Source organism: Anastrepha ludens, chromosome 3, assembly GCF_028408465.1.
Source record: "Anastrepha ludens isolate Willacy chromosome 3, idAnaLude1.1, whole genome shotgun sequence".
Taxonomy (NCBI): domain Eukaryota; kingdom Metazoa; phylum Arthropoda; class Insecta; order Diptera; family Tephritidae; genus Anastrepha; species Anastrepha ludens.
Window position 1 is genome coordinate 35,764,954 of NC_071499.1, and position 25,610 is coordinate 35,790,563.

The 25,610-nt window shown below is 34.7% G+C and overlaps 1 protein-coding gene across 3 annotated transcripts; it reads left to right on the plus strand.

Moving 5' to 3' along the window:
• Window positions 1-1,818: 1,818 nt before the first annotated feature.
• LOC128857412 (microsomal glutathione S-transferase 1-like) lies at window positions 1,819-20,000 on the plus strand. Of its 3 annotated transcripts, XM_054093169.1 has the most exons (4): window positions 13,093-13,189; window positions 13,257-13,429; window positions 19,422-19,501; window positions 19,574-20,000. In XM_054093169.1, exons 2-4 carry the CDS (start codon window positions 13,295-13,297, stop codon window positions 19,821-19,823), a joined length of 465 nt encoding a protein of 154 aa, XP_053949144.1. In that variant the 5' UTR covers window positions 13,093-13,189; window positions 13,257-13,294; the 3' UTR covers window positions 19,824-20,000. The 3 variants fall into 3 exon arrangements, with proteins under 3 accessions (XP_053949146.1, XP_053949144.1, XP_053949143.1); XM_054093171.1 differs by lacking the exons at window positions 13,093-13,189; window positions 13,257-13,429 and adding an exon at window positions 1,819-2,029; XM_054093168.1 differs by having other exon boundaries at window positions 13,135-13,429.
• The last annotated feature ends 5,610 nt before the right edge of the window (window positions 20,001-25,610 follow it).

Here is a 25,610-nt window from a genome sequence, read left to right on the forward strand (position 1 = left end):
AATATTCACGAAAATTATCATTTTTTACTTTACATTAAAAAAAAATTTCGTTAAGTGTAATTAATTTTCCTACTTTTTACAAAAAAATATATGTTTCGATATCACAAGGATACCTTATGTACCAATTTTTTTTCCTTGACATATTATTGTTTGGGAGTTGAGTATGTGAAGCTATTAATGGTTAGAAAATTTGAAATCATTTGAAAATTGAAATCACAGCTATGTTTATTTCCTCGAAACAAAAAAAAAAAATGTATAGAATTTTTACTTCATCTACATAAGGTCAGCCTCGCAAGAAAGTGTACATAAAATATTCATAAGTTTTGACCATTTATTTGTATATTTCGTAATTTGAATTATTTTTTTATAAGCCGCACTGATTTTTGAGAATTTTTTCGGGACGCGATCTTTTCATTTTCTCCCTTTAATGCCTTCCGCATTTTTTTTTTTGTGGAAGAAAATAGGCAACATCGCCAGAAGAAATAATTGCCAAAAATCGACGCAACTTTTGAGCCACTTTAAACTTGCACTTTATAATATCAAAATTCAATGGTCTATAAAATTGCATAACCGAAATGATTCTAAAAATTCTGAGCAAAAAATTTAAAATTTTGACTGAAATTTCTCGAATTCTTAAAAATTGTACACAAATTTTATTGTAGTATGAATATTTAAAAATAATAATATTGTAATATAGTAATGGAAATTCCAAAATGAATAGTAAAACTTACACTGCACATCGCATAATTTCATTTTCAACTTTTTGTCTTTTACAAGGCCATTGAGAAAAAAAGTGATATTCATATGCCTGATACAACTTTAAATCCGTTACAGCTCTGAGCTAAATCTTCAAAATTACTTTCGTTTAAGATAGAATAACTTAAGGGGACAGATACCTGTAAACGGTCATATTTTCCCTGATTTTCTTTAAAATTTTTTAAAATGAGGAAGCCAATATATTTTTTTCAAAATTGGCATACAGTTAAAATAAAATAAATTTTTTTGTTTTTATTTTAATCATTTAAAATGGCGGATGTACACTCACTTCTTCCTGGAAGGTCGCAGCGGCGCTTCTCAATCGGCGGGCATTGTAGCATCGGCACAAGTGACTTGAATACAAAAAATGAAAAACTTTTTTGTTTATTAATGTCATAATTTTTATATGAATTAAATTAATAAATGGAAAAAAAATCGCGGAATAAAATGCTTCAAAAAAAACAACATGAACTTTGGGGCGAATTTTCCTACCATTTTTGCTTCGAAAAAATTATTTTTTCGAAAACTTGTAAATTCACATAGAAAGCAATATCATAAAAAAGATGTACAAATTTTCAGGGAGATCGGTCAATAACTTTTCGAGTTGGCATCTACGCCAATTCGAAAAGTATAGTTTTGAGAAAAAAACGCGTTTAAAGCCGGCAACGTAACTGTACTTCTCCCAGCGCTCGAACGCAAAGAAAAGAGTCGTCACGGTTGACGATCTTTAATATATAATAAGAAATACTTAAATTTATGTTCCAAAGTTTTTTTGACATATTCTTAAAGGATTATATTAACATTTTATGAAAAAAAGAAAAAAAAATGTTTCTCGAAATTTTACAGAAAGTTTGTCCCCTTAAATGGACGCAGTGAATATCACCTTGTATAACTCAGGAAAAATGCAACATCACGCTTGCCGAAAATACGTTGTTCTTTCACTTTGTTTCTTAATTGATATGAAAAACGCTGGCAAGCAATATTCAGTACGTTTGCGAGCCCCAAACATAGCGGCTGAATAGCTTAAGTGCGGTAATAAAAAAACGAGTTGTTTTCGAAGTTTTCTACTTAATTGAGTAGTATATTAAATATTGTCATAGTTAAAAATATCTGTTGCTTATAGAATTGCATTTGAAAAATGGCTAAAATTGCTTTCGAATTACTTACACTGGAAAATGAGGTTTTTACAGCCTATCTTTTCTGGGCAGCGATTTTGGTGTTGAAAATGTTGATTATGGCGCCGCTGACAGGATTTTATCGCGTCAAGACGCAGGTTCGTATAAATAGTACTTCACTTTATGTACAGGTTGGTTGAAAAGTAAAAAAGCGGAAAATGAAAAATTGTGAATTTTCAAATGAAATTAATTTTTGTATTTAATAGAATTTTCTCGAAGTTAGAAGTTACTCTTATTCCGAAGACTCTTCAATGTATTTATGATCCTCATCTTTTTCTCATCTTTACAAATTCAGTAGCGAAAAATCTACTTGCATTTTGACTTTATGATGGGAGCGGTAATACTAGGCTACAGATTATTGATGATTTGTTAATCCAATTTATCCATTTTCTAAGTAAGGAGTCCGCAAATTATTATTATTTTTTTTTTTTTTTTTTTTTTGTAGAATAAAAAAAAGAGGTCCTTCATAAACAGTTTCGCTTCAGTTTTTTTTCATTACAACCTAACAGTTTTAAGATGCTATTGTCAAATTAAAAACATTAAATATTAATATATATTATTAAAAATTAATTATTTATTTTATTTTAATTTTTGTTTGTTTTTCATTAAAAATAAACTTTTTTTTAATCTTTTATTGTCCAAACATTTTTTTTTATTTTTATACCAACAAACAAATTTTTTATTACCGTTTTTTTTCAATACGGAAGTGTTCGATTTATATTATTGAGATATAAATATAAGAAAACGATTTTCAAAAATGTTTCCAAGAACAACAAGAAGTAGGTATCGAACTTAAAAGACCAAATCTGTGACTTGAAATAGTCGAAATTTGTGTAACGTACCTTTGTCTTTTTAATCTTAAGCCGTTAATCTTAAAAACTATATGAAAAAGTGCGTAGATTTTGCGACTCAGCGAAAGATTTTACATGGGAATTGGTTAGTCTGGTTCTGGGTTTTTTGGCTTTAAACTCATGTATACAGAATTTTCACATTTTCAGAGAATATGCCATGGGTCAGAAGATGAAATATCTAGAGAATACTGCGGATCGGCTAAAATCTCATATTTAAGAATTTCTAAGAAAGTCTTCTTTGCGACACGAGGCTCAGCATTTTCATACTGGAATATAACTTTTTTGTCTGTCTCTTGATATTTTGTACATTTTTCCTTCAGTGCTACGCTAATTTTACATAATTTGCATTACTCGATTTTAAAAGTTCATAATATTTATGTACGGCCGTTGTAGCCGAATGGATTGGTGCGTGATTACCATTTGGAATTCAGAGAGAACGAATGTTCGAGTCTCGGTGAAATACCAAAATGAAGAAACAGTTTTTTCTAATAGCGGTCGCCCCTCGGCAAGCAATGGCAAACCTCCGAGTGTATTTCTGCCATGAAAAAGCTCCTTATAAAAAATATCTCACATTTGGAGTCGATTTGAAACTGTAGGTCCCTCCATTTGTGGAATAACATCAAGACACGCGCCTCAAATAGCAGAAGGAGCTGGGCCAAATACCGAAAACAGGTGTACGCGCCAATTATATATGTATTCATATAATATTTATGTCCCTTATATATCCCACCGGGAATGTTTCACTAAATACAGAGCATAATTTTAACGCCCCAACTATGTGGTTTGGTCATCGAAGAGCATGTCCGGATTGTCCGGCCTTTGAAGCATTCATATTATAATTTCTATTTCATCGACCAACCTCGACCGTAGTTTTCTTCAAATGGGGGCGAAAAATCAAATAGTAAAAATTTGGTACAAATGCTGTCAGTTTTGCCCAGGAATAAATTTATGACGATATATATATAAAGGGCTTTCTTCCAATAAGAGGTGTTATTTTGATATTAAAAGAAAAATGCTATATTTTAATATAAATGATCGGATGTTTATTTCATTATAAAAAGGAAGGTATGCCGTTAATAGTGGAAAATAACATCAGGCAAATGACCACCACGACCACGCTTACAGGAAAATATCCTTTTCATGAAATTTTCCATAACCGAATCGCAAAGTGGCTGCCCTATGTCCTCGATAGCCTCATGAATTCCATCTTTGAGGTCTTGAATCGCCCCTGCGCTGTTGGCGTAGACCTTCTCTTTCACGTGGCGCCAAAGAATAAAGTCACAATGTGTTAAATAACAAGATCTCGGTGGCCAATTGCGATCACCTCTTCGAGAGTGGTCTCTTTGGAGTGGTCAATTATTCAAATTTTGACCCAAACTTAAGCTGCAATTAGTGGTGCTGTAGCTATAACGACATAGCCGTAACCATAATCACCAATGTGATGTTGTGGTTATATTCATAGATGCCCACACTTTTTGGAAATTCAAATCAAATTTCCAAACTATTAAAAAAAGTAAACTAAATTGTCAAAATTCCATGAAAATTGTTAAATTTTTCTATAGCAGTAGTAACCTTACACATTTTTCCTCTATAAAAAAGCGTTTCGTGAATGCGTTATCCACAAAAATGTTATAAATTTGAAACTGTTATCAGCAGTGACTTAAAATTTGCTGTGTGAAATTAAATGGCCTACAAAACTGCATATCCGTAAAATGACTTAAATACTCCATTAGAGTTTTTTTAGTTTTGATAAAATTCTTGTCGTCTGTTTAAGTTTCTTAGATACTTTGTGACTTTGATTAGCCTGAAACATGAACTACATGTTGCTACTTTGCTGTAAGAGTGTCATAATACTAAAACCCAAAATGTCGAGGAAACAGCTTTCAAGTCGTATGACAGAGTTCAGCACTTGAGCGATAATCGTTTCATTTTCAAATAAATCAACACAGCGAAAGTAAGCACTTGAATACTTTTCAAACGTTGTACGATATTTAGTGGCAGTCACTGTATAAGCATATGCATGTAAGCTTCACAATCACTTATCTTTCCTCTTATCCCTATCTTTCCCACTCGCCCTCTCTTCTCTTATATGTATGTATATGTATGTATGTGTGTCTCTAAGACTTATTATAGTTTTTCTCTCAATTCGCATTGCAAAGCTTTCATTATACTCAAATAATTAATCTGTCGTTTTTTCTGGAACATAAATAGCTGTAAATGTTTATAAATATTTATATATTTGCTTATTGTAGATTATATTATCGCTGACAAGCAATTTAAATCTATTTAAATTTTCCATTAAAATTAATACGACAACTAGTTTAAACTTTTTTGCAGGCCAATGATTATTCGCATATTCAACATTTATATTTGTGACGTATTTACATTGCCCATTTATCGTTTCGTACATACATACATACATCTATGCAGATATTATTATACGGCCGTAAAGTATAGAAGGTGAATATTGCTTTTGTATGTGTTCGAAGCAGGTGGCCCAATACGAGTGCATGCAAGCCGGCCGGCCGGCAATTATTTGTACTCACATGCGTGTTTACACATACATACATACATATTTATATCTATTGCTCATTCCGTAAACTTTAAAATGCTTTGTTTTATATAAACCAGATAATGTCGGCAAGTTTACTACTGAATTTTACTTATTGCAAGTCATGCCACTTTATGACACTATGACGAGAATATAACAAATTATTCAAATACTGATAGACAGCTTTGTTGCATGGCGGTCAATAGGCTTGGCACAGTGGATACACTTCGTCCGCTGTTTCAACGCATTTGACAACGTCAGGTGTATTCTGATTAAAATTGTAGTGCGACAATCGATTGTTACGCGGTTTAGTGAACTGCTGGTTTGTTTAAAGTACGTCCCCATATGCATTAATTAGCAATAAATCCACAAAATTAACCCACCCGTTCACATAAGGCAGATTACCTGCAAAATTCACAATCAGCTGTCAATACTGTTGTGGAAGGTTTTTCTGCATATAAACTATTTTGGTGGAATATTTCGCTGTTTTTGGTTTGTTTAATTATTAGTAACGTTATGAAGAAAATACAAGGACAATAGCTAATTTAATTGCGCAATTAGCTGCTAATAATAAACGACGTTTACCGAGGTTTCAAAAAATTATGGCAGCAATACGCATTCGAAATTCGATATTACATTTTATAATAAGTAATAAGAGGCACGCTCTTTTTTCTGTTATATGAATGCATAGGTAATAGATTAGGTTAGGTTAGCCTGGCTGGTAATAAGCCACGAATAGACCTTTTGGTACCTGACGATACCAGAAGGAGACCGACCTCTATGAATACCGAAAGTAGACATCATGTAGGATGTCAGCGCTTTTGGCGAATCTAAATAGAGCTGGGAGCTCCGCTTTTGAGACGTCCTCCAGACCCTCAAACAGTGGGGCTCCCAGGCATTTTAGTCGCGTTTTTAATAATGCCGGACAAACGCACAGAAGGTGTTCTAAAGTTTCCCCAACATCCTCTCTGCATTTCCTGCATTTGCCCGTGTTAGCAATCCCTATCTTCTACGCCTGTGCACCCAATAGATTATGACCTGTTAGCATACCTATGATAGTTCTGCAGTCCTCTCGCGAGAGCTTAAGTACGATTTGAGTCAGCTTTTTGTCGTTAGTTTTACACATGACTTTTGCTGTTTTGCATGTGGTCAGATTAGTCCACCTAGCTCCCACTCGCCTTTTCATGTGGTCGACCATTTCATTGTATATTGTATTTAGCGGTTTTGGTATGCCGTTCTCTAGCACTTTTTGCTATCTCATCTACTATTTCGTTCCCCATAATGCCTTTGTGACCAGGTACCCAATAGATATGCAGCCTACTGTTTGCGGCTAGCCCTTCTATGGCCTCCCTACTCCGTCGACTTTAATACAATATTAGCTTATAGCTTTTATTGCTGCTTGACTGTCCACGTATATATTAATTTGAGCAGTAAATACCCGATAGTCAATAGAACCTAACAAAACTTTTATTAGAATTATGTCTGCAAACCTGTTTTCTTTGCCGGCAGCCATTTTACTAAGTTTTTACGATTTTCTTTACACGTGTAAAAATAATGATCTATTACACAGAAAACGGCCACGGTAGTCTAGCGTAACAACTAGCGCACTATTCTGCCATCCCAGAGGTTGTGGGTTCGAATCCCACGTAACGCATGGTGTTCGCCCTTTCCAAACAAAACAAAAAAGAGGTTGTCTGTAAAGTCGGTTTACTGACGATAGTTTAACGTGATAACGTCATAAGAAAATACTGATTGAATGGTTGCATTTTCAAAAGAAAATTTTAATTTTATTTGTTTGATAGATATTTTGTATGGATATAGAGAATGAGTTAACATTAACATAACATAATATACTTTAACATAACATAACATAACATAACATAACATAACATAACATAACATAACATAACATAACATAACATAACATAACATAACATAACATAACATAACATAACATAACATAACATAACATAACATAACATAACATAACATAACATAACATAACATAACATAACATAACATAACATAACATAACATAACATAACATAACATAACATAACATAACATAACATAACATAACATAACATAACATAACATAACATAACATAACATAACATAACATAACATAACATAACATAACATAACATAACATAACATAACATAACATAACATAACATAACATAACATAACATAACATAACATAACATAACATAACATAACATAACATAACATAACATAACATAACATAACATAACATAACATAACATAACATAACATAACATAACATAACATAACATAACATAACATTACATAACATAACATAACATAACATAACAAATTACCCCGTTGTAAGCACTTATCAACAGCTTTCATTTGATACCCATACTGTACATACACAACCACCGGGTCCACGTTTTGACCTATATCTCGAGACCCCAGTCACGGAGCGGCATGAAAAATACTCTGTACTAAAGCATTCACCTACAGCTTTCATTTGATACCCATATTGTACATACACGTCCGAAGGTTACCCGGGTCCACGTTTTGACCTATATCTTGAGACCCTATCTACCAATAGGTATTCAAACTATACGGAAATCATCTTCAATACCTACTTAACAATGTGTGTAAGTTTGGTTTAATTCGGTTCAAAGACACGGCGGGTCCACGTTTTGGCATATATTTCGAGACCCTAGTCATCAATAGGTATGAAAACTACCCCGTATTAAAGCACTTATCAACAGCTTTCATTTGATACCCATATTGTACATACACAACCAAAGGTTACCCGGGTCCACGTTTTGACCTATATCTCGAGACCCCAGTCACGGAGCGGCATGAAAAATACTCTGTACTAAAGCATTCACCAACAGCTTCAATTTGATATCCATATTGTACAAACACATTCTAGGGTCCACGTTTTGGTCTCTATCTCGAGATTTAGCGAAGTCCTCAACCATCTGTGTGATTCCTCTGACAAAAAAATGTCAAACACAGATGACGCTCTAAACAGTTAGAAGGCGTTGCTCCTAAGCAACGGCAGGTGGACATTCCCACCACTTAGGACTGGTAACGGCAGGCTAATCACCCACCCTGTTAGAATGCAAATAGATTAATGAAACCAACGCAAGACAAGTCTTGTCGAGACCCTGTTATGTTTGTATGTTTAAATGAACTATATATGTATGTATGTATATTCATATGTAGCTGGCGGTTCTCTCTTTATTATTTCTAATTTTTAAATTTCTCTCAGTGTAAAAAGCTTAAGGCAACACTTTTGTAAAACTTAAGAAAGCGTTTAGCTCTTCAACCAATATAAGAGTTGTAAAACTGCGCCCGATAATGAAAGTGGGCAATAAATTATACAAAGTAACGTACACACATTGCATACATAGGTACATACATATGTTTTTATAGTATTTTTTTGCGCTCTGAAGCAGATGAGCTACTCAGACATTTGCCCTCAAAGAAACAGGGTTGTGTTTGTTTTGTGAAATGTTTCGACACATGATTGCCATTTTGATGAGTTTAGGGGGTTACATGGGTTTAGTCGGGTAAAAAAAGGCCTATTTTCAATATGTTTTTTCTATGTAAAAATTTGTTTATTTAATTCAAACTTTTTTCTGTCTTATAAATACATAGTTAGAGATAAATTTCTGAAATTAACAAAAAAAAAAAAAAAAAAAAAAAAAAAAAAATCCTCCATTGTGACGTCATTTTCGGTGACCCCTCGAAAAAAAGGTGTGTCTGCGTTGTCAGCATAACTCCTGACAGGATCATCTAAAATGAAAAAACCAAACTAAGTGTTTTAGTTAAGACCATAAACTCGTACTTGAACGAAGGAAAGAAAAAAAACAGGCATTTTTCCAAAAAAAATTAAAATTTCGGTAAAATTTGCTTCACATTTTTTTTTTTTTAATATTTAGTTGTAATTGAAACAAAAAAGATCCTTCGTCCAAGTACGAGTAAATTGTATCTCGAACACCTGTCTAAAATTTCATCAAGATCGGTTGAGTAGTTTTCGAGAATATTTGACAACCGATTTTGAAACACGGAAACCTGACTTGGAGCGGACACCTTCCAAAGGATGTATCTCCGAAACTATTATTCGGATCGACATGAAAATTTAGGATAATATTTTTGAGATATTGATATATTTTTAGTTTCATAAAAAATCGATTTTTTGAACCCACGAATCCCATGTAACCCCTTAATATAAAGAAGGTATTTTAAAATTCTTAGTTGTTTATAAATGGTGATCAATTTAGAGGTATCCGATTTTAAATTGCAATAAACCAACGAATATTCAAATTGATTTAGACTTTTTATTATGCTTGTGGAGAACTATTCATGTCATTTAAATTTTAAAGATAGTCCCTTTCAAATGTTGGCCACAACTTTGCCGTTTTAACATTAATTTTTTTATTGTGTTTAATAATAATTTAATTGATTTTCAATAAAATCAAAATTAATAAAATTTAAATTTTTATTAAGAATATTTGGAAATCTTTTTAGTATGCAGTTTCGCGCTCACTCAATTTCAATATAATAAAATGAATATTTGGAGTGCCTTAAAATCACGTTGATCTGGACAATTTTTTTTTGTTGTTTTTGCCTATGGTGTTGAACTTTTTATATGGAAGAATATGCACAATACTTTCAATAAAATAAGTGCGATTTTTGAGGCACTTCAAACCTTCACTTCACTGCAATAAAATTGAATGATTTATATAGAACTGAGTACTTAAAATTTTTCTAAAAATTCTGATTAACAAGTTGGAGGTTTTGATAAAAGTTGGCTGAGTTTTTCTGAGTTTCGTACAAAGTTTGGAACTTTGATTCATATGACTTGTTAAGAAATTAATATAGGAATATGAATAAGTTCGTGCGGTTTTACAACAGATGGCGTAACTTGATTATTATTCCATCGATCCACATTTCCAAACATTCATTGGAGAGCTACTGTCGTAAGGCACAAACGTCAGTATAAGTTTTTTATTTGAAGCGTAAACAACAATATTTTTACCACACTTGAAAATGTCGAATTTCGTGCCAAATAATGTGTTTTTGCGGGGAATTCTTCTTCATTATTTTAATATGAAGAAAAAAGCAGCCGAAAGTCATCGTATCTTGGTGGAAGTTTATGGTGAGCATGCTCTATCTGAGCGAACGTGCCAGAAGTGGTTTGCACGCTTTAAAAGTGGTGATTTTGGCTTGGAAGACGAAGAACGCGAGGGTGCGCCGCCAAAGTTCATGGATACCGAATTGGAGGAATTGCTCGATCAAGATCCGGCTCAAACGCAAGAAGAGGTTGCAAAAACTTTGGGAGTTGATCAATCAACCATTTCCAAACGTTTAAAAGCCATGGGAATGATCCGAAAGGTAGGCCATTGGGTGCCGTATGAATTGAAGCCAAGAGACGTTGAACGCCGTTTTATGGCATGCGAACAACTGCTTCAACGGCACAAAAGAAAGGGTTTTTTGCATCGAATTGTGACTGGCGATGAAAAGTGGGTCCATTACGACAATCCAAAACGTCGGGCAACGTATGGATACCCTGGCCATGCTTCAACATCGACGTCGGCGCAGAATATTCATGGCCTGAAGGTTATGCTGTGTATCTGGTGGGACCAGCTGGGTGTTGTGTATTATGAGCTACTGAAACCGAATGAAACGATTACGGGGATGTCTACCGACGACAATTGATGCGTTTGAGCCGAGCACTGCGAGAAAAACGGCCGCAATACGCCGATAGACACGACAAAGTTATTTTGCAACATGACAATGCTCGGCCACATGTTGCGCAAGTGGTCAAAACATACTTAGAAACGCTCAAATGGGATGTCCTACCCCACCCGCCGTATAGTCCAGACCTTGCGCCATCCGATTACTATCTCTTCCGATCGATGCAACATGGCCTGGCTGACCAGCACTTCCGTAATTACGATGAAGTCAAAAAATGGATCGATTCGTGGATTGCGGCAAAACCGACCGAATTTTTCACAAAGGGAATCCGTGAATTGCCAGAAAGATGGGAAAAAGTAGTAGTAAGCGATGGACAATATTTTGAATATTAAATTTGTAACCATTTTACGTCAATAAAGTTTCAAATTTCGAAAAAAAAACCGCACGAACTTATTCATATATATTAACTATATATTTTCGGGGAAAATTTGTTAAAAATTAATTTAATTTAATTAAAATTTTTAGTCACAAGCGGTGTGGGAGTGTCTTTGCCGATGCGTGTATTTGGTAGCATAAGAAGTAAGGCCATTTGCCTTTAAACTCAAGTATCTTTTGTAAGATATTAGGTGAAATAAATAGCTCCGAATGTCTTCCGCCATACCTATGTCTTTAGGGCGTCATATCTTACGATGTATACGTATGTATCAATGATCTATAAAATTACATAACCCAAAATATTCTAAAAATTCTGAGGAAAAAGTTAAAATTTTCAAAGAAATTTCTCGAATTCTTAAACATTTTATTAGGTGCGCAACTAAGTTCTCGCTGTTTTTTTTTTATGAAAATACAACTTTATTCTGAAAAAATGGTTACAGGTGAATCATTGAAAGTATTGCCCATCGCTGGCTACTACTTTTTCCCATCTTTCTAGTAGATCTCGTATACCGTCGCGGTAAAACTGTTTATCTTTTGAGGCTATCCACGGATCAAGCCATTTTTTGATGTCTTCATATGAATGGAACTGCTGGTCAGCTCGGCCATGTGCCATCGATCGGAACAGGTAATAATCGGATGGCGCAATATCTGGAGAATATGGCGGGTGGGGTAGGATTTCCCATTTCAGTGTTTCCTGGTATGACTTTTTTTTCTTTGAATTGCTGAAGAGAAACCATTTTTCATCACCCGTCACGATGCGATGAAGAAAACTCTCCTTTTTTGCCGCTAGAGCAGTGGCAGTTGTTCACAGGCGAAAAAACGACGTTCAACATCCCTTGGTTTTAACTCATAAGGAACCCAAGTCCCCTATTTATGAATCATTCCCAAAGCATGCAATCGCTTGGAAATGGATTGGCGGGTAACTCCTAATACTGTAGCAAGCTCTTCTTGTGTTTGAGACGGATCCTCATTGAACAATGTCTTTAATTCAGCGTCTTCGAAGGTTTCTGGCCTTTCTTCACGCGGACGGTCGTCAACATTAAAATCACCGTCTTTGAAGCGACGGAACCAATTTCGGCACGTTGTTTCACTTAAAACAGCATCTCCAAATACTTTTTGTAGCTCCTGATGCGCTTCAGCCGCCGTTTTCTTCGAATGAAAGAGGAAAATCAACACTGCGCGTAAATGCCGATTATTCGGCACAAAATCAGACATTTTCACAAAACCAAAGTTATGATACCAAAACAAAATCACTAATGATTCGAAGCAGTTTGTTTACCATATGTCTAAGCTTGGTTTATGTCGTTTAGGTTATGTTAGAATCGATTATCGCATACTGCTGGCGGCATTTATTGACAAACAGCGATAACTTAGTTGCGCACTTAATATATAAATTTTATTGTAGTGTGAATTATATTTAAAAATAATAATGGAAATTACAAACTAAATAGTCAAAACTTACACTGCACATCGCATAATTTCATTTTCAACATTTTGTCTTTTACGAGCCCATTGAGAAAAAAAGTATTCAGAATGACTTTAGTTTAACATAGAATACCTAAAATGAACGCAGTGAATATCACCCTGTATAACTCATGAAAAATGCAACATCACGCTTGCCGCGAACAAGTTAGTTTTTCTCTCACTTTGTTTCTTAATTGATATGAAAAACACTGACAAGCAATATTCAGTACGTTCGCGAGCCCCAAACCTAGCGGCTGAATAGCTTAAGTGCGGTAATAAAAAAACGATTTGTTTTCAAAGTTTTCTACTTAATTGAATAATAAATATTTTGTATCATAGTTAAAAATATCTGTTGCTTAAAGAATTGCGTTTGAAAAATGGCTAAATTTGCTTTCGAGTTACTTACACTGGAAAATGAGGTTTTTACAGCCTATCTTTTCTGGTCAGCGATTTTGGTGTTGAAAATGTTGTTTATGTCGCTGCTGACAGGATTTACGCGCTTTAGGACACAGGTGCGTATAAATAGTTCTCTACTTTATGTACAGATTGGTTGAAAAGTAAAAAAGCGGAAAATAAAATATTGTGAATTTTAAAATGAAATAAATTTTTGTATTTAATAGAATTTTTCCCAAGTTCAAAGTTCACAATTATTTGAAAGATTCTTGACTTTATTTATGACCCTCAAATAATTTGATCATCCTCCTCCTCTGCGTCATGATTTCCTGTAGGCTCTGCAAAATAGTTTTCCACAGATTTTTGTGGAATGGGTAACGAATGTGGCTCTAACTTTCTAAACAGGTTTTCCATATGTAAATTCTTCGCGCAAAAGCTTTCACCTTTTCCATATGCAAGGCATGGAGTGCTCGTTCACCTGAGATGCCTATGGTATCAGCAATTTCCCGCTTAGTCGAATTTTGAGTTTCACAACAATAATGGATATTTACTCATCTCCAATGAAGGGGCTGATTTCTTTAACACTTTCAACATTTTTCCTTGCGTTTTGTGAATTTCTATTGCTGTTCAGTAAAATGTCACAACAAAAGAAAACAGAAAAATTGAAGCCATTAACCTTTTGGGCTTGAATAGAAAAATTTTAGTTATTCTTTTTATTTTCATTTTGTGTTTACATCCAAATGTTTTACCTGCTTTGACTGCATTCCACATACATTTCGAACCTTACACATTACTCAAATTTTTTCCCGGCGTTATGAAATACTACACCTGGTAAAAAAATTAAATTAAGTTTAGAGGTTATCCAGACGTACATAAGTGGACGTAGATCCAAAGTTCATTAAGCTCGATTGATAATATAGTTTAGAGGTTAGCCAGATGTAGTTGGTGTGAAACTTTTAACATTTCTTGCTGCTTGAAAATGAAATAGAATGATTGGTGTACTATATACTTAAAAAATGCATTAAAGCAAATAACTAAAACCGACTTCAATTAGTCATAAATGTTTCCCTTCGATGCAATTATGCATTAATATTCAGAAAACATAATTATCGCACTAATAGCGACAGATAATTACGCACATAGTTACTTACAGTGAGTGCCAGTAAAAATCGTACTGATATTTTTTGCAGGTTTTACAATGTTTCAATATTTTTAATTTTTTTGTTTTTGTTAACTTCTAAGGTCTCCAACTTAGATTTCGCCGTTTCTCTCAAAACGTTATTTTAAAATATCGATTACGTTTCCAAGTACTATCAGTCATTTGCTATCACTTTTTCTCATCTTTCGCGTATCAAACAAATCACTAGCGAAAAAGCTGCTTGCATTTTGACTTTATAATGAGAGTGAAAATACCAGGCTACAAATTATTGAAGATTTGTTAATCCAGGAGCTACCCATTTTCTACGTAAGGAGTCCGCAAATTATTATTATTTATTTTTTTTTTTGTACTTTTCGAGACATCGCCAAATAACGACTTTGAATAAAGAAAAGAAGTCCTTCATAAACATTTTCGCTTCAGCTTTATTTTTAATTAAAACTGAACAGTTCTAAGATGCTATTTACAAATTAAAAATTAAATTATTAAAAATTAATTTTTAATTTTTTTTTTAAATTGTTTTTGTTTTTCATTAAAACTGAATTTTTTTTTACTGTTTTATCATCCTAAATTTTTTTTATTTTTTCACTATCAAACAAATTTTTTTATTACCATTTTTTTTCGAACGGAAGTGTTCGATGTATTTTGTTGAGATATATAAGAAAACGATTTTCAGAAATGTTTCCAAGAACAACAAAAAGTAGGTATCGAACTTGAAAGATGGAATCTGTGAATTAAGGTATTCGAAATTTATGTAATGTACCTTTTTCTCTTTAATCTTAAGCCGTTAATCTTAAAAACTAATGGAAAAAAGTATGTCCGTAGATTTTGGGACTCGGCAACAGATTTTACATGGGAATTGGTTGGTCTGGTTCTAGGGTTTTTTAGCTATAAATTCATGTAAACAGAATTTTCACAATTTCAGAGCATATTCCATGCGAAGAAAAACTAATGATCAGAAGAAGAAATATCTAGAGAATACTGCGGGTCGGGTAAAATCTCATATTTAAGTATTTCTAAGAAAGTCTTCTTTGCGACCTGAAGCTCAGCATTAACATACTGGAGTATAACTTTTTCGTCTGTCTCTTGATATTTTGTACATTTTTCCTTGAGTGTTCCGCTCAATTTTACATTACTTGCATACTCGATACGGTGGCAGCTGTTTCACTAAATACAGAGCATACTTTTAACGCCGCAAATATGTGGGTTGGCCGTCGAGGAGCTCTGATATGAATCACTCACAACCCCTTCGCCACTAATTACTATCTCATCGACCAACCTCGACCGTAGTTTTCTTCAAATGGGGGCGGAAAATCAAATAGTGAGAATTTGGTACAAATGCTGTCAGTTTTGGCCAGGAATAAATTGATGACGATGTACAAGTTTACCAATGCGGTATTGTGGTTATATTCATTCGGAAACCCTTTTAGTTCATATTTATTTCACATTTATAAATGCAGTACAAATCAAATTGCCAAACTATTCTATTAAAGAAAGTAAACTAAATTGACAAATTTCCATGCAAACTGTTAAATTATATAATAGCACTAATAACCTTACACACTTTTCCCCTATAAAAAAGCATTTTCTGAATGCGTTATCCGGAAAAATGTTATAAATTTGAAACTGTCATCAGCAGTGACTTAAAATTTACATGAAATTGAAAATACTCCATTTAAATTTTTTTTTAGTTTTGATAAAATTCTTGTCGTCTGTTTAAGTTTTTTAGTTACTTTGATAAGCCTGAAATATGAACTGCATGCTGCCAATTTGCTGCAAGAGTATCATAATCCAAAAACCCAAAATGTCAAGAAAACACCTTTCAAGTTGTGTGACTAAGTTCAACACATGAGCGATAGCCGTTTCATTTTCAAATAAAATAACCTGGATACTTTGTAAACGTTGTACGATATTTAGTGGCAGTTACTGTATAAAGATATGCATGTACGCTTCACAACCACTTATGCGCTCTCCATCTTTCCCACTCGCTCTCTCTTCTCTTATATGTATGTATATGTATGTATGTGTGTCTCTAAGACTTATTATAGTTTTTCTCTCAATTCGCATTGCAAAGCTTTCATTATACTAAAATAATTAATCTTTCGTTTTTTCTGGAACATAAATAGCTGTAAATGTTTATAAATATTTATATATTTGCTTATTGTAGATTCTATTATCGCTGACAAGCAATTTAAATCTATTTAAATTTTCCATTAAAATTAATACGACAATTAGTTCAAACTTTTTTGCCGGCCAATGATTATTCGCATATTCAACATTTATATTTGTGACGTATTTACGTTGCCCATTTATCGTTTCGTACATACATACATATGGCCATAAAGTATAGAAGGTGAATATTGCTTGTGCATGTGTTCGAAGCAGGTGGCCCAATACGAGTGCATGCAAGCCGGCCGGCCGGCAATTATTTGTACTCACATGCGTGTTTACACATACATACATACATATTTATATCTATTGCTCATTCTGTAAATTTTCAAATGCTTTGTTTTATATAAACCAGATAATGTCGGTAAGTTTACTACTGAATTTTACTTATTGCAAGTCATGCCACTTTATGACACTACTGATAGACAGCTATGTTGCATGCCGGTCAAATAGGCTTGGCATAGTGGGTACACTTCGTCCGCTGTTTCAACGCATTTGACAACGTCAGGTGTATGCCGTCATAGCCTAGACAGACGACGGCGTAAATTCTGATTAAAATTGTAGTGATTCTGACAGACGGTTCTTACGCGGTTTAGTGAACAGCTGGTTTGCTTATTGGATAGTTTTTTCTGTAAAAGATGGACCGCAGGCAATAAATAAGGGGATTCGCTGGGCTGATAATAAAAAAAAAAATATTGATTTAAAAAAAATAATTAATATAATTTCGAATGTATTAGTGCAATGTAGCATTTCATCCAGTCTTTCTTGTTCTTCTCTTTGAAAGTTTTATTATTTTTAATTTACAATAAATATTAATTGTAATTTTTCCGCTTAAATTATAAGAAGAAAGTCTAGTTGTCAATCCACATAAGTTGCACTTAATTCCTGAGATAATTCCGAACTAGTAAGTCGTTAATCCGGAATAAAGCCACCGTCTGTCTAGGCGTTAGCGTGTTATTTTTTTTTTTTTTTGTTTTTTTTTTTTTTTTAATATTTAAAGGAGGTTGAAATCAAAATGTCACAAACATCTCAAGCGTGCCGTTACACCAATGGTATGTGGGCACGCTCCCACTAATACTATAACAATCCTCCAATCCTCGGTACAGACATAAATTCTTGAGGACGAATTTTGGATTTACCGAGGCTTGGCCTGATTTTATTCCCCTTCGATCTTTTCTTGAACAAACAAGGAAGGGTATTATGTAAAATTATCGTTAAATTCTGCATAATTTAACTGCCACTCAAGGACGGGCTCGAATGCTGTGTAAAATATCTAACTTTTTTTTCTCCTTGCTCACTCCTCTCGGGATCATAGGGCCTCGACAAACCTCTTCCATCGTACACGGTTCAGTGCTGTTGTTTATGCATCGTCCGATGTGATGTCGGCATCTTCTAGTTCGCGCAGCCTCGCTCTTCTCCAAGTGTTTTTCGGTCGACCGCGACCTCTGCTCCCTTGCGGGTCCCAGTCCAGTGCCATCCGCGTGATGCTATCTGGTGATTTTTTCAGTGTGTGACCTATCCATCACCACTTTCTGCGTTTGATTTGCCTAAGGATGGGTTTCTCGTTCGTTAATCTCCGCAGTGCGTCGTGCAAGCTTCGGTGCAGATTTTCTCCAATCCTACCTATTTATACTCTAGTTAGCGGATAGAGAGATCGGTTCGAAGTTCGGAGAAATACGGTGTTAACTGCTCGAAAATGCTACCATGTCCCTTGAGAGATTGTCTCCAGAGGCCAATCTCCTTTAACCTGATTGCCCTTTGAGCTGCGATGGAAATGGCGGAAAAGTCGATGGGAAGTAAGTGCAAACGGACATTCAGGGCAGCACTGGGGCAAGTTTTACATGCTACGGTGATGCCAACGCATGCAGTTCTTTGACCCCTCCCCAGTTTAGTAATATTATAGCCCTTCCGAAGAGCTTCCCACCAAACCAGTAATTCATAGGTTAAAATTGGCAAAACCACCGCGTTGTACATCCACAGCACGACCTGTGGCTTGAGTCCCCAGAGAAAAATCCGATAAGGTCTATTGCAGTTGAGAACTTCTTCTTCTTCTTAATTGGCGCGATAACCGCTGAAGCGATTTTGTCCGAGTTTAACAAAGCGCGTCTCGTTTCTTTCTGGTGCTAACCGGCGCCAATTGGACACACCTAGTGAAGCCAAGTCCTTCTCCACCTGATCCTTCCAAAGCAGATAAGACCTTCTTCTTCGTCTGTTACCACCACCTGGTACCACTTCGAATACTTTCAGAGCCGGAGCGTTTGTATCCATCCGGACGACATGACCCAGCCAACGTAGCCGCTGGATCTTTATTCGCAGCGCTATGTCTATGTCGTCGTAAAGTTTGTAGAGAACTGCTCGCTTCAATTAAGATTTTATTAAAATAGTAAAAGGCAATGAAGTCTTGATGGTGAACTTATTGACTTTTATGTAAAAAATTAAAGAATTGCGCCAAAAAATAGGATACTCAAAAAATACAAAAAAAGTGGGAAATTAAAAATTAGGTACTTCAGAATGAAAAGCAGATTATTGTTAATCATTTTACATTGTACGAACAAGCTTAGTAAATTCAAAAGCTTATTTTGTTGATATTTATTGTGTTTGTACACTTTGAGCCACATCAATCAGGCTATCAGTACATAATCTTATCAGCACAACACTGTGAGCTTAAAATTTTTTAAAAGTTAAAAAGATTATGAATTAGTTTATGATTTTTTTCAAGGACTACTGTAAAATATGTTATTTAACGAATCTGGACTAAAAATTGTACTAAATATCTTCCCTTACAGACATTCGTCAATCCGGAGGATGTAATAAGCAAAAAGCTCAAGGTGAAGTTCGATGACCCCGATGTGGAACGTGTACGCAGGTACTCAAATGCCCATACATATGCATAAATATATTTACCATTATATATTTACGTATTCCATTTATCCCGCAGGGCACACCGCAACGACCTTGAGAATATCTTACCATTCTTGGCTATTGGATTTTTGTACGTACTGATCAATCCCAACATTAGTTTGGCTATCAATCTTTTCCGCGCGGTGGGCATCTCTCGCATTATACACACCATCGTCTATGCAATTGTTGTTGTGCCGCAACCGAGTCGTGCTCTTGCATTTTTCGTCGCATTATTGGCAACTGCTTATATGGCTTTTCAGGTGGCGGTGGTTGCTCTATACTCGTAAAAGTGAAGCAAATCAAAGAAACATAAATTTTGTATGCGCTTCGGGTGGCCCGAAGGCAAATGGATTTTCTTTTTTTACTGTAGATATACAAATGAACATTTTTTCATTAATCATAAGTAATTGAATGAATAAATTAACGCTTTGGCAAGTGATAACACGAGCTGACTTGCTGTTATATATATGTTTGTAATGATTTCCGGTTGGCCGGTATGTTTTTGTTTAGTTGAAAACGCAGCCAAAGGCAACAAATGTAAGCTAAATATTTCGTAAAAAAAGCGCAGAAGCTAAAAAGCTAATTGTAGAGCAGTATAGTGTAGCTTCAGATATTTCACCTCAACAGCTCCGAAAATTTTTTAGTGCCCAAATGTGAAAACTTTGCAGGTTTTCAGTCCAGAATTCTCCATAGATCTATATGGTCAGAAGATCTAATGAAGCTTCAAGAGCTTTGGTAGGGGTAAAAGGTAACGTTCATGTGATAAACATGAATGCTCTTTATATTCTCCAACGTATTCTCCAGGCAGGCAGGGGAGAAAAGTAGAATTTCGTTTTGTGTGTATAAAGTGATTCCCGATCAATAAATTTCCACCACTGGAATAGTAGCAAAGAAATTTGTGAATCACAACCAAATTAATTAACAAAATTACACTGTGCAACAGAAAAAAAATACACAGTATGAAAGCTGCAGAAATCTATACCCAAAAAAGCTCCCCAATATGTTTTGCTAGTTTTATTCGTATATTTACTATTGAAATTGGGTAATAAGCGCGAACTTCTGCCTGCTGTGCAAATATTGAGTACACCCAGACCCGGACTTGATACGAAATATCTCAACATTAATATCGATAAAACTAAATCGATGCGAATCAACCCCAACAATGAATGCTCAGTTTAATATTAGTGGTAATCTAGTAGAAGACGTTACTCAATTTGAGTGCCTTGGGAATATTATTACTCCTGAGGGGAGTACCGTCATTGGCATCACCAGCCCTGATCTGGAGAACAAGAGGCTTGTTCGTAAGTACTAAATAAAAATATTTTAATGCTTGCGTCAAAAACGTGTTGCTTTATGGCTAAGAAACAGGGTTTGTGAGGGTTTCTATCGCACATAAGTTGCAAACCTTTTTTAATAAATGCTTGAAACAAATTTAAAAAAATATGGTGATCAATAACAATTAACAATGAGCAGCTATGGACACAGTAACAACCAATTGGCAAAAAATTATGAAAGGAAAGTATGGCTGGTTCGGCCTTAAGTTACGCAAACCTGTAAGCGGAATAGCTCATGCCACCTTGGAATGGAACCCGCAAGGAAAGAGAAATAGGGGTCGACCGAAAACGACATGGCGAAGGACAATCAACAGAGAGACGAGCTAGTCATTCGGCAAACTAAAAGCCTTGGCAAGCGGTAGAAATAGTTAAAAAGTACTAGACCATTTTTTGAAGACTAATAACTTTTTGAAAGAATCTCGTATGGCCAAAAAAAAAAATTATTTTTTACCAATGGATCCGAAAATAAAATACTCAAAACAAAAATTAAAAATCTTTTTTCGTTTCCGTTTACACGCTTTTAAAGGAACACCCAAATGAGACGAGGGCCTTAAAGCAACAAAAGTATCCCTGCACAAAAGCGGTCTAGTGAATGTATCTTGAAAGAGAGTTGGCAACATTGAAAATAGTGAGTTATACCAGCTTTATGAGGTATAATATATCTTACTCGATAAATTTGTTGTAGCTTTCAAATGCACATTATTCGTAAAGTGCGCAGAGCCTAGAGATAGCGAGCAGAGAAGTGGCGAATCGTACATTGTATAGTTCAATTGAAATTAAACGCTCCGAACTTCCAAACATCCACACAATGGCTCTCAAATTCACCAGACGCGAATCCGATGGATTATTCTCTTTGGGCCATTTTGGAGAGCAAAGTCCGAATTGAAACTTTCACCAGTCTCGAGACGCTGAAAAAAGCCATTGTCCGTGAATGGCCCAAAATACCAGCAAATTAAATTCGGGCAGCTTGCGATTCGTTTCTGGACCGTGTCAAGGCCATAGTAAAGGCAAAAGGTTGTCATATCGAGAAAAAGTAAATTGTATTTTTTTCACACATTTTTTAATTTGAATTGAATAAAAGTAAATTTCCAAACTAAATTTATAGCCTTTTGAATTGATGCCGGACCCTGTATATCACGTCCGAGCAACGTCGATGACCGATTGCTAATGAGCTCAAAAACTTAATACCTAAAAATAATATCAACAAAATAAAGTGTAATTTAAAATATAACAAATTTGTGTACATATATGTGTGTATTAAACTTGTGTCGCTGAACGAATTACTCCTACAGTTCTCCTATTTATGAGCAGGGAATGTTAAGTAGTGTTGATACAATGTTACCAAGCACTCTCCGATCAGAGAATGTTAATGCAAGCTGTGACCAGGGAATGTTAATTTACATTCTCTGCTGTTACTAAACATTCTCTGTTACGGGTAACATGTTTCGATGAAACTCTGCAGAGGTTACAGCAGTTCAAATTACTTAATTGGAGTTTATTTTACAATTAGGATACTTTGACGTAATAAATCGAGCAAATTAATGGAAACAAAGCGTTAAAGAAATTGACTTTCTTTGAGGTAAGCTAGTGTGCATATGTACGGTGGGCCATGTAAAATTTGCTTTTTGAATAGGCTATAAAGAAAAACTAATATTTTTTCAAACTTTTTTTTTATTTTGAAGATTGAACATTGTCATTTATGAATGAAAAAGAATATCGTTCAAATGACTGCCACGACTGGTTTTACATTCGATCAACCCAATTTTTAAGCACATTTTCGATTGTTTGGGCTCGAATTTCATGAATGGCAACTTCGATTTCGTGTTTTAAAGTATCAATCGTCTCTGGATGGTTCGCATAGCATTTGTGCTTAACGCCTCCCCACAAAATATAGTCCAACGGGCTTAAATCACAGCTCCGAGGTGGCCAATTGATATTGGAATTTCGGCTGATTATTCCGTTTTCAAAAACGGTAGCCAAAAGTTCGAGACCAAATTTGGTGGTTCAAAAAGCAAACGCTATATGGCCCACCCAGTATATGGAACTTTAAGAACATGATTTTTTTTAAGTATTATACAACTTACTTTCTTTGTTTAGGAAAAGCTAGCTAAATATATATATGTATGCATTTTATGCTTATGCTTTTTTATATTATGTACGAGCATTTCCATAAGTTTGAGTAATTTTTATTTTATTTTTATACACATAAATAATTACATACAAACCTATATACATAAATATTTCTTTAGGTCACTACAATGCATGATGGAAAGAATATCATTCTTGTTTACAATGCACATATCCATATATTATATAAAGACTAGAAAACTTCGTAGAGAGAGAGCAAAGAACAATTTTTGAGTACCTACGCACAAAGAACGAGAGTCTTTCTCATATCAGCTTACCATTAACTTTCCCTTATGCATGCGTACATACAAACCATAATATCTACACCATTAACCCTTAACTGCTTTGGGGCTTAACTGTGCTGGTGGCTGTCCCGCTTCATGAAAGTATTGAAGAGCATAACTAGTCCTTTTGTGATACCACTTTTTGTGACTTAAGTTTGCTTCTCTAGTATAAAAATGAAATATTGCAGTTGGCTACGGAAACTAATAGTACGTTCTTGTTGTCATAAACACGAGTTTGGTGTTTACCATTAAACACTACTCATAAACTCGGGGTTAATGATGCAAATAATTTTTCTTTAACTCGCTTTCAACGCTTCTTTCATTTGTTTGTTTATGAAAGTTTAGTCGCACTGTTGACTCTTTTGACAGTAAAATTAGGGGGGCATTCCCATTTCAAACGCCAAAAAATACGGTTTTTTTACGAATTTTTATTGGGAAAACTATCAGTTGAATCTTTTGGAAAATTTACAGCCATATTTATTATGCACTATATAAAATCAACTTCAATTTTTGGTAGATTTTCTGGAAAATTGTGGCTTTGACAACGCTCGAGGTGAAATTTCTATGAAAATTCCTGGCCGCTGGCCGCCACGATAACTCAGCTCCAGGTTGTCTGAAAGGAACAATTCAAATGGCATTTTACTCCTTATGAATATAGTGTCAGTATGAGCTATTGAAAACAATTTTTTTTTTTAAATTAATATAACTGCGATGGTTGAAAGACAAAGTTTGTTTTTTCGCACATTTTTTCCTCGGATTTTTGTTAATAAAAAAAATGTCATGCATGTATCTTATTTTCCGTCAGATTAACGAATTTTGTCATGAAATTTTGCACAGAGTTCTTTGAAAGTAAAAAAAAATCGATTTTTTTAAGCCGGGGAATCAGAATCCCCCCTTAAGCTCTGAGTTTCTTAAATATACCAATTTGAACGCTTGACGCTTGTTCGTAAACACAAAATCTGAAACTCATATTTAGGCTCAACGTAAAGGTACTATTTTGCCAAAGAAGTAAAAATTTATGGATTCAAAGCATCTTGAAATTTAAACACACTTTGAATTCGTTTAAATTTTCTGAACATTTAAATTAAAACGCAACTCATTCAATACATTTCAGTCACTTATGAGCTGTGAAATTGCACAAAATTGTTTGTAAGAAAATTCAAAAGCAGTCTCTGAGACTCCACGCGGCTGTAAGAGTCGGTGAAAATTCAAAATGAAATTAAGAATAGTCGCTGGATCGGTCAAGACCCCAAAAGCAAGGTAGTATTCGAAAGGTAGAATATTCGTATATATGTCACGCATTCACGCATGTCTCTTTGCGTGCATTTTGATACCGAATTCACTTCGCATATTAGGACGAGCGTGCTCGGTAAAGTTACAATGCGATACTGAGGCTTATTTTCTTATCGAGGTGACTAGTCGCACATAGGCGCGATGAAACCCAATATTGAATCAGTAATTCTACATTTACACATATTTGCTTCCCACAAATGCAGCCAGATTTTTAAATTAATAAGTAAAGCGTATTTCAAAAGAAGCGCCTAGACGTTGTTTTAACAAAAAACATGTAAAAATTTGTGTTCTTTAAAGTTTCATATTTAGGCAAAATACGGCTTTGAACAATTAAATGTAAAAATTATATCATTTAAATGTCCACCAAGAGCACATCTACAAGTAAATCCGCTAAACAGTCGAACAGTCATGAATTCTTAATTGTTGAGAGCGTCGAGATATCGATTTCGATGGTTGAAAGTTGTTCAGCAAAACACTTTGCGCTACAGCAGCAATATTTTTAACAGAACGTCCAGTTGTTGGTCTGCCACTCTATCAGCCTTTTTGTATACTCGACAGAACCAGTTTTTTGAACATTTTTTATCAACCTTTGAATTGTCGATTCATTCGCAGGATTATTCGGACCAGAAAAATCACGACTTCTGCGTCATGTTGCACTTAGAGACTGGCCATTTGCATAATAAGTTTCAATAGTTTTAATGCGCTGTTCTATCGTGTAAAATTGTACATCTCTCTACTTGACAAATGTCAAAGATGATATTTTAAGAAGGTGTCGTCTAGAAATTATTAACCAATGACATCTTGGCGTGACTTTTGAAAGACCCTTTACAATTGGAATGCAGTGCTGTTTGTTCACTAGAATTGTAGCGAGATTTTTAAATTAATAAGTTGTATCAGTGAGCTTGAGCTGATTTGTCATGCTGCGGGAAAAGAACAAAAACTAAGTGCGTTACGATTTAGAAAATTCATCATCTACTGAATTGTAATTCTAACGAAATCGACCTATATTAAAAATAAGTTACTAAGATCAAGGACA

Excerpts from the sequence above, each read along its gene's own strand:
- LOC128857412 (XM_054093171.1), top strand. The coding sequence starts at position 1,895 with ATGGCTAAAATTGCTTTCGAATTACTTACACTGGAAAATGAGGTTTTT. Across the intron at positions 2,030-19,421 it reads TTTATCGCGTCAAGACGCAG|ACATTCGTCAATCCGGAGGA; the intron begins GTTCGTATAAAT and ends CTTCCCTTACAG. Across the intron at positions 19,502-19,573 it reads GATGTGGAACGTGTACGCAG|GGCACACCGCAACGACCTTG; the intron begins GTACTCAAATGC and ends TTTATCCCGCAG.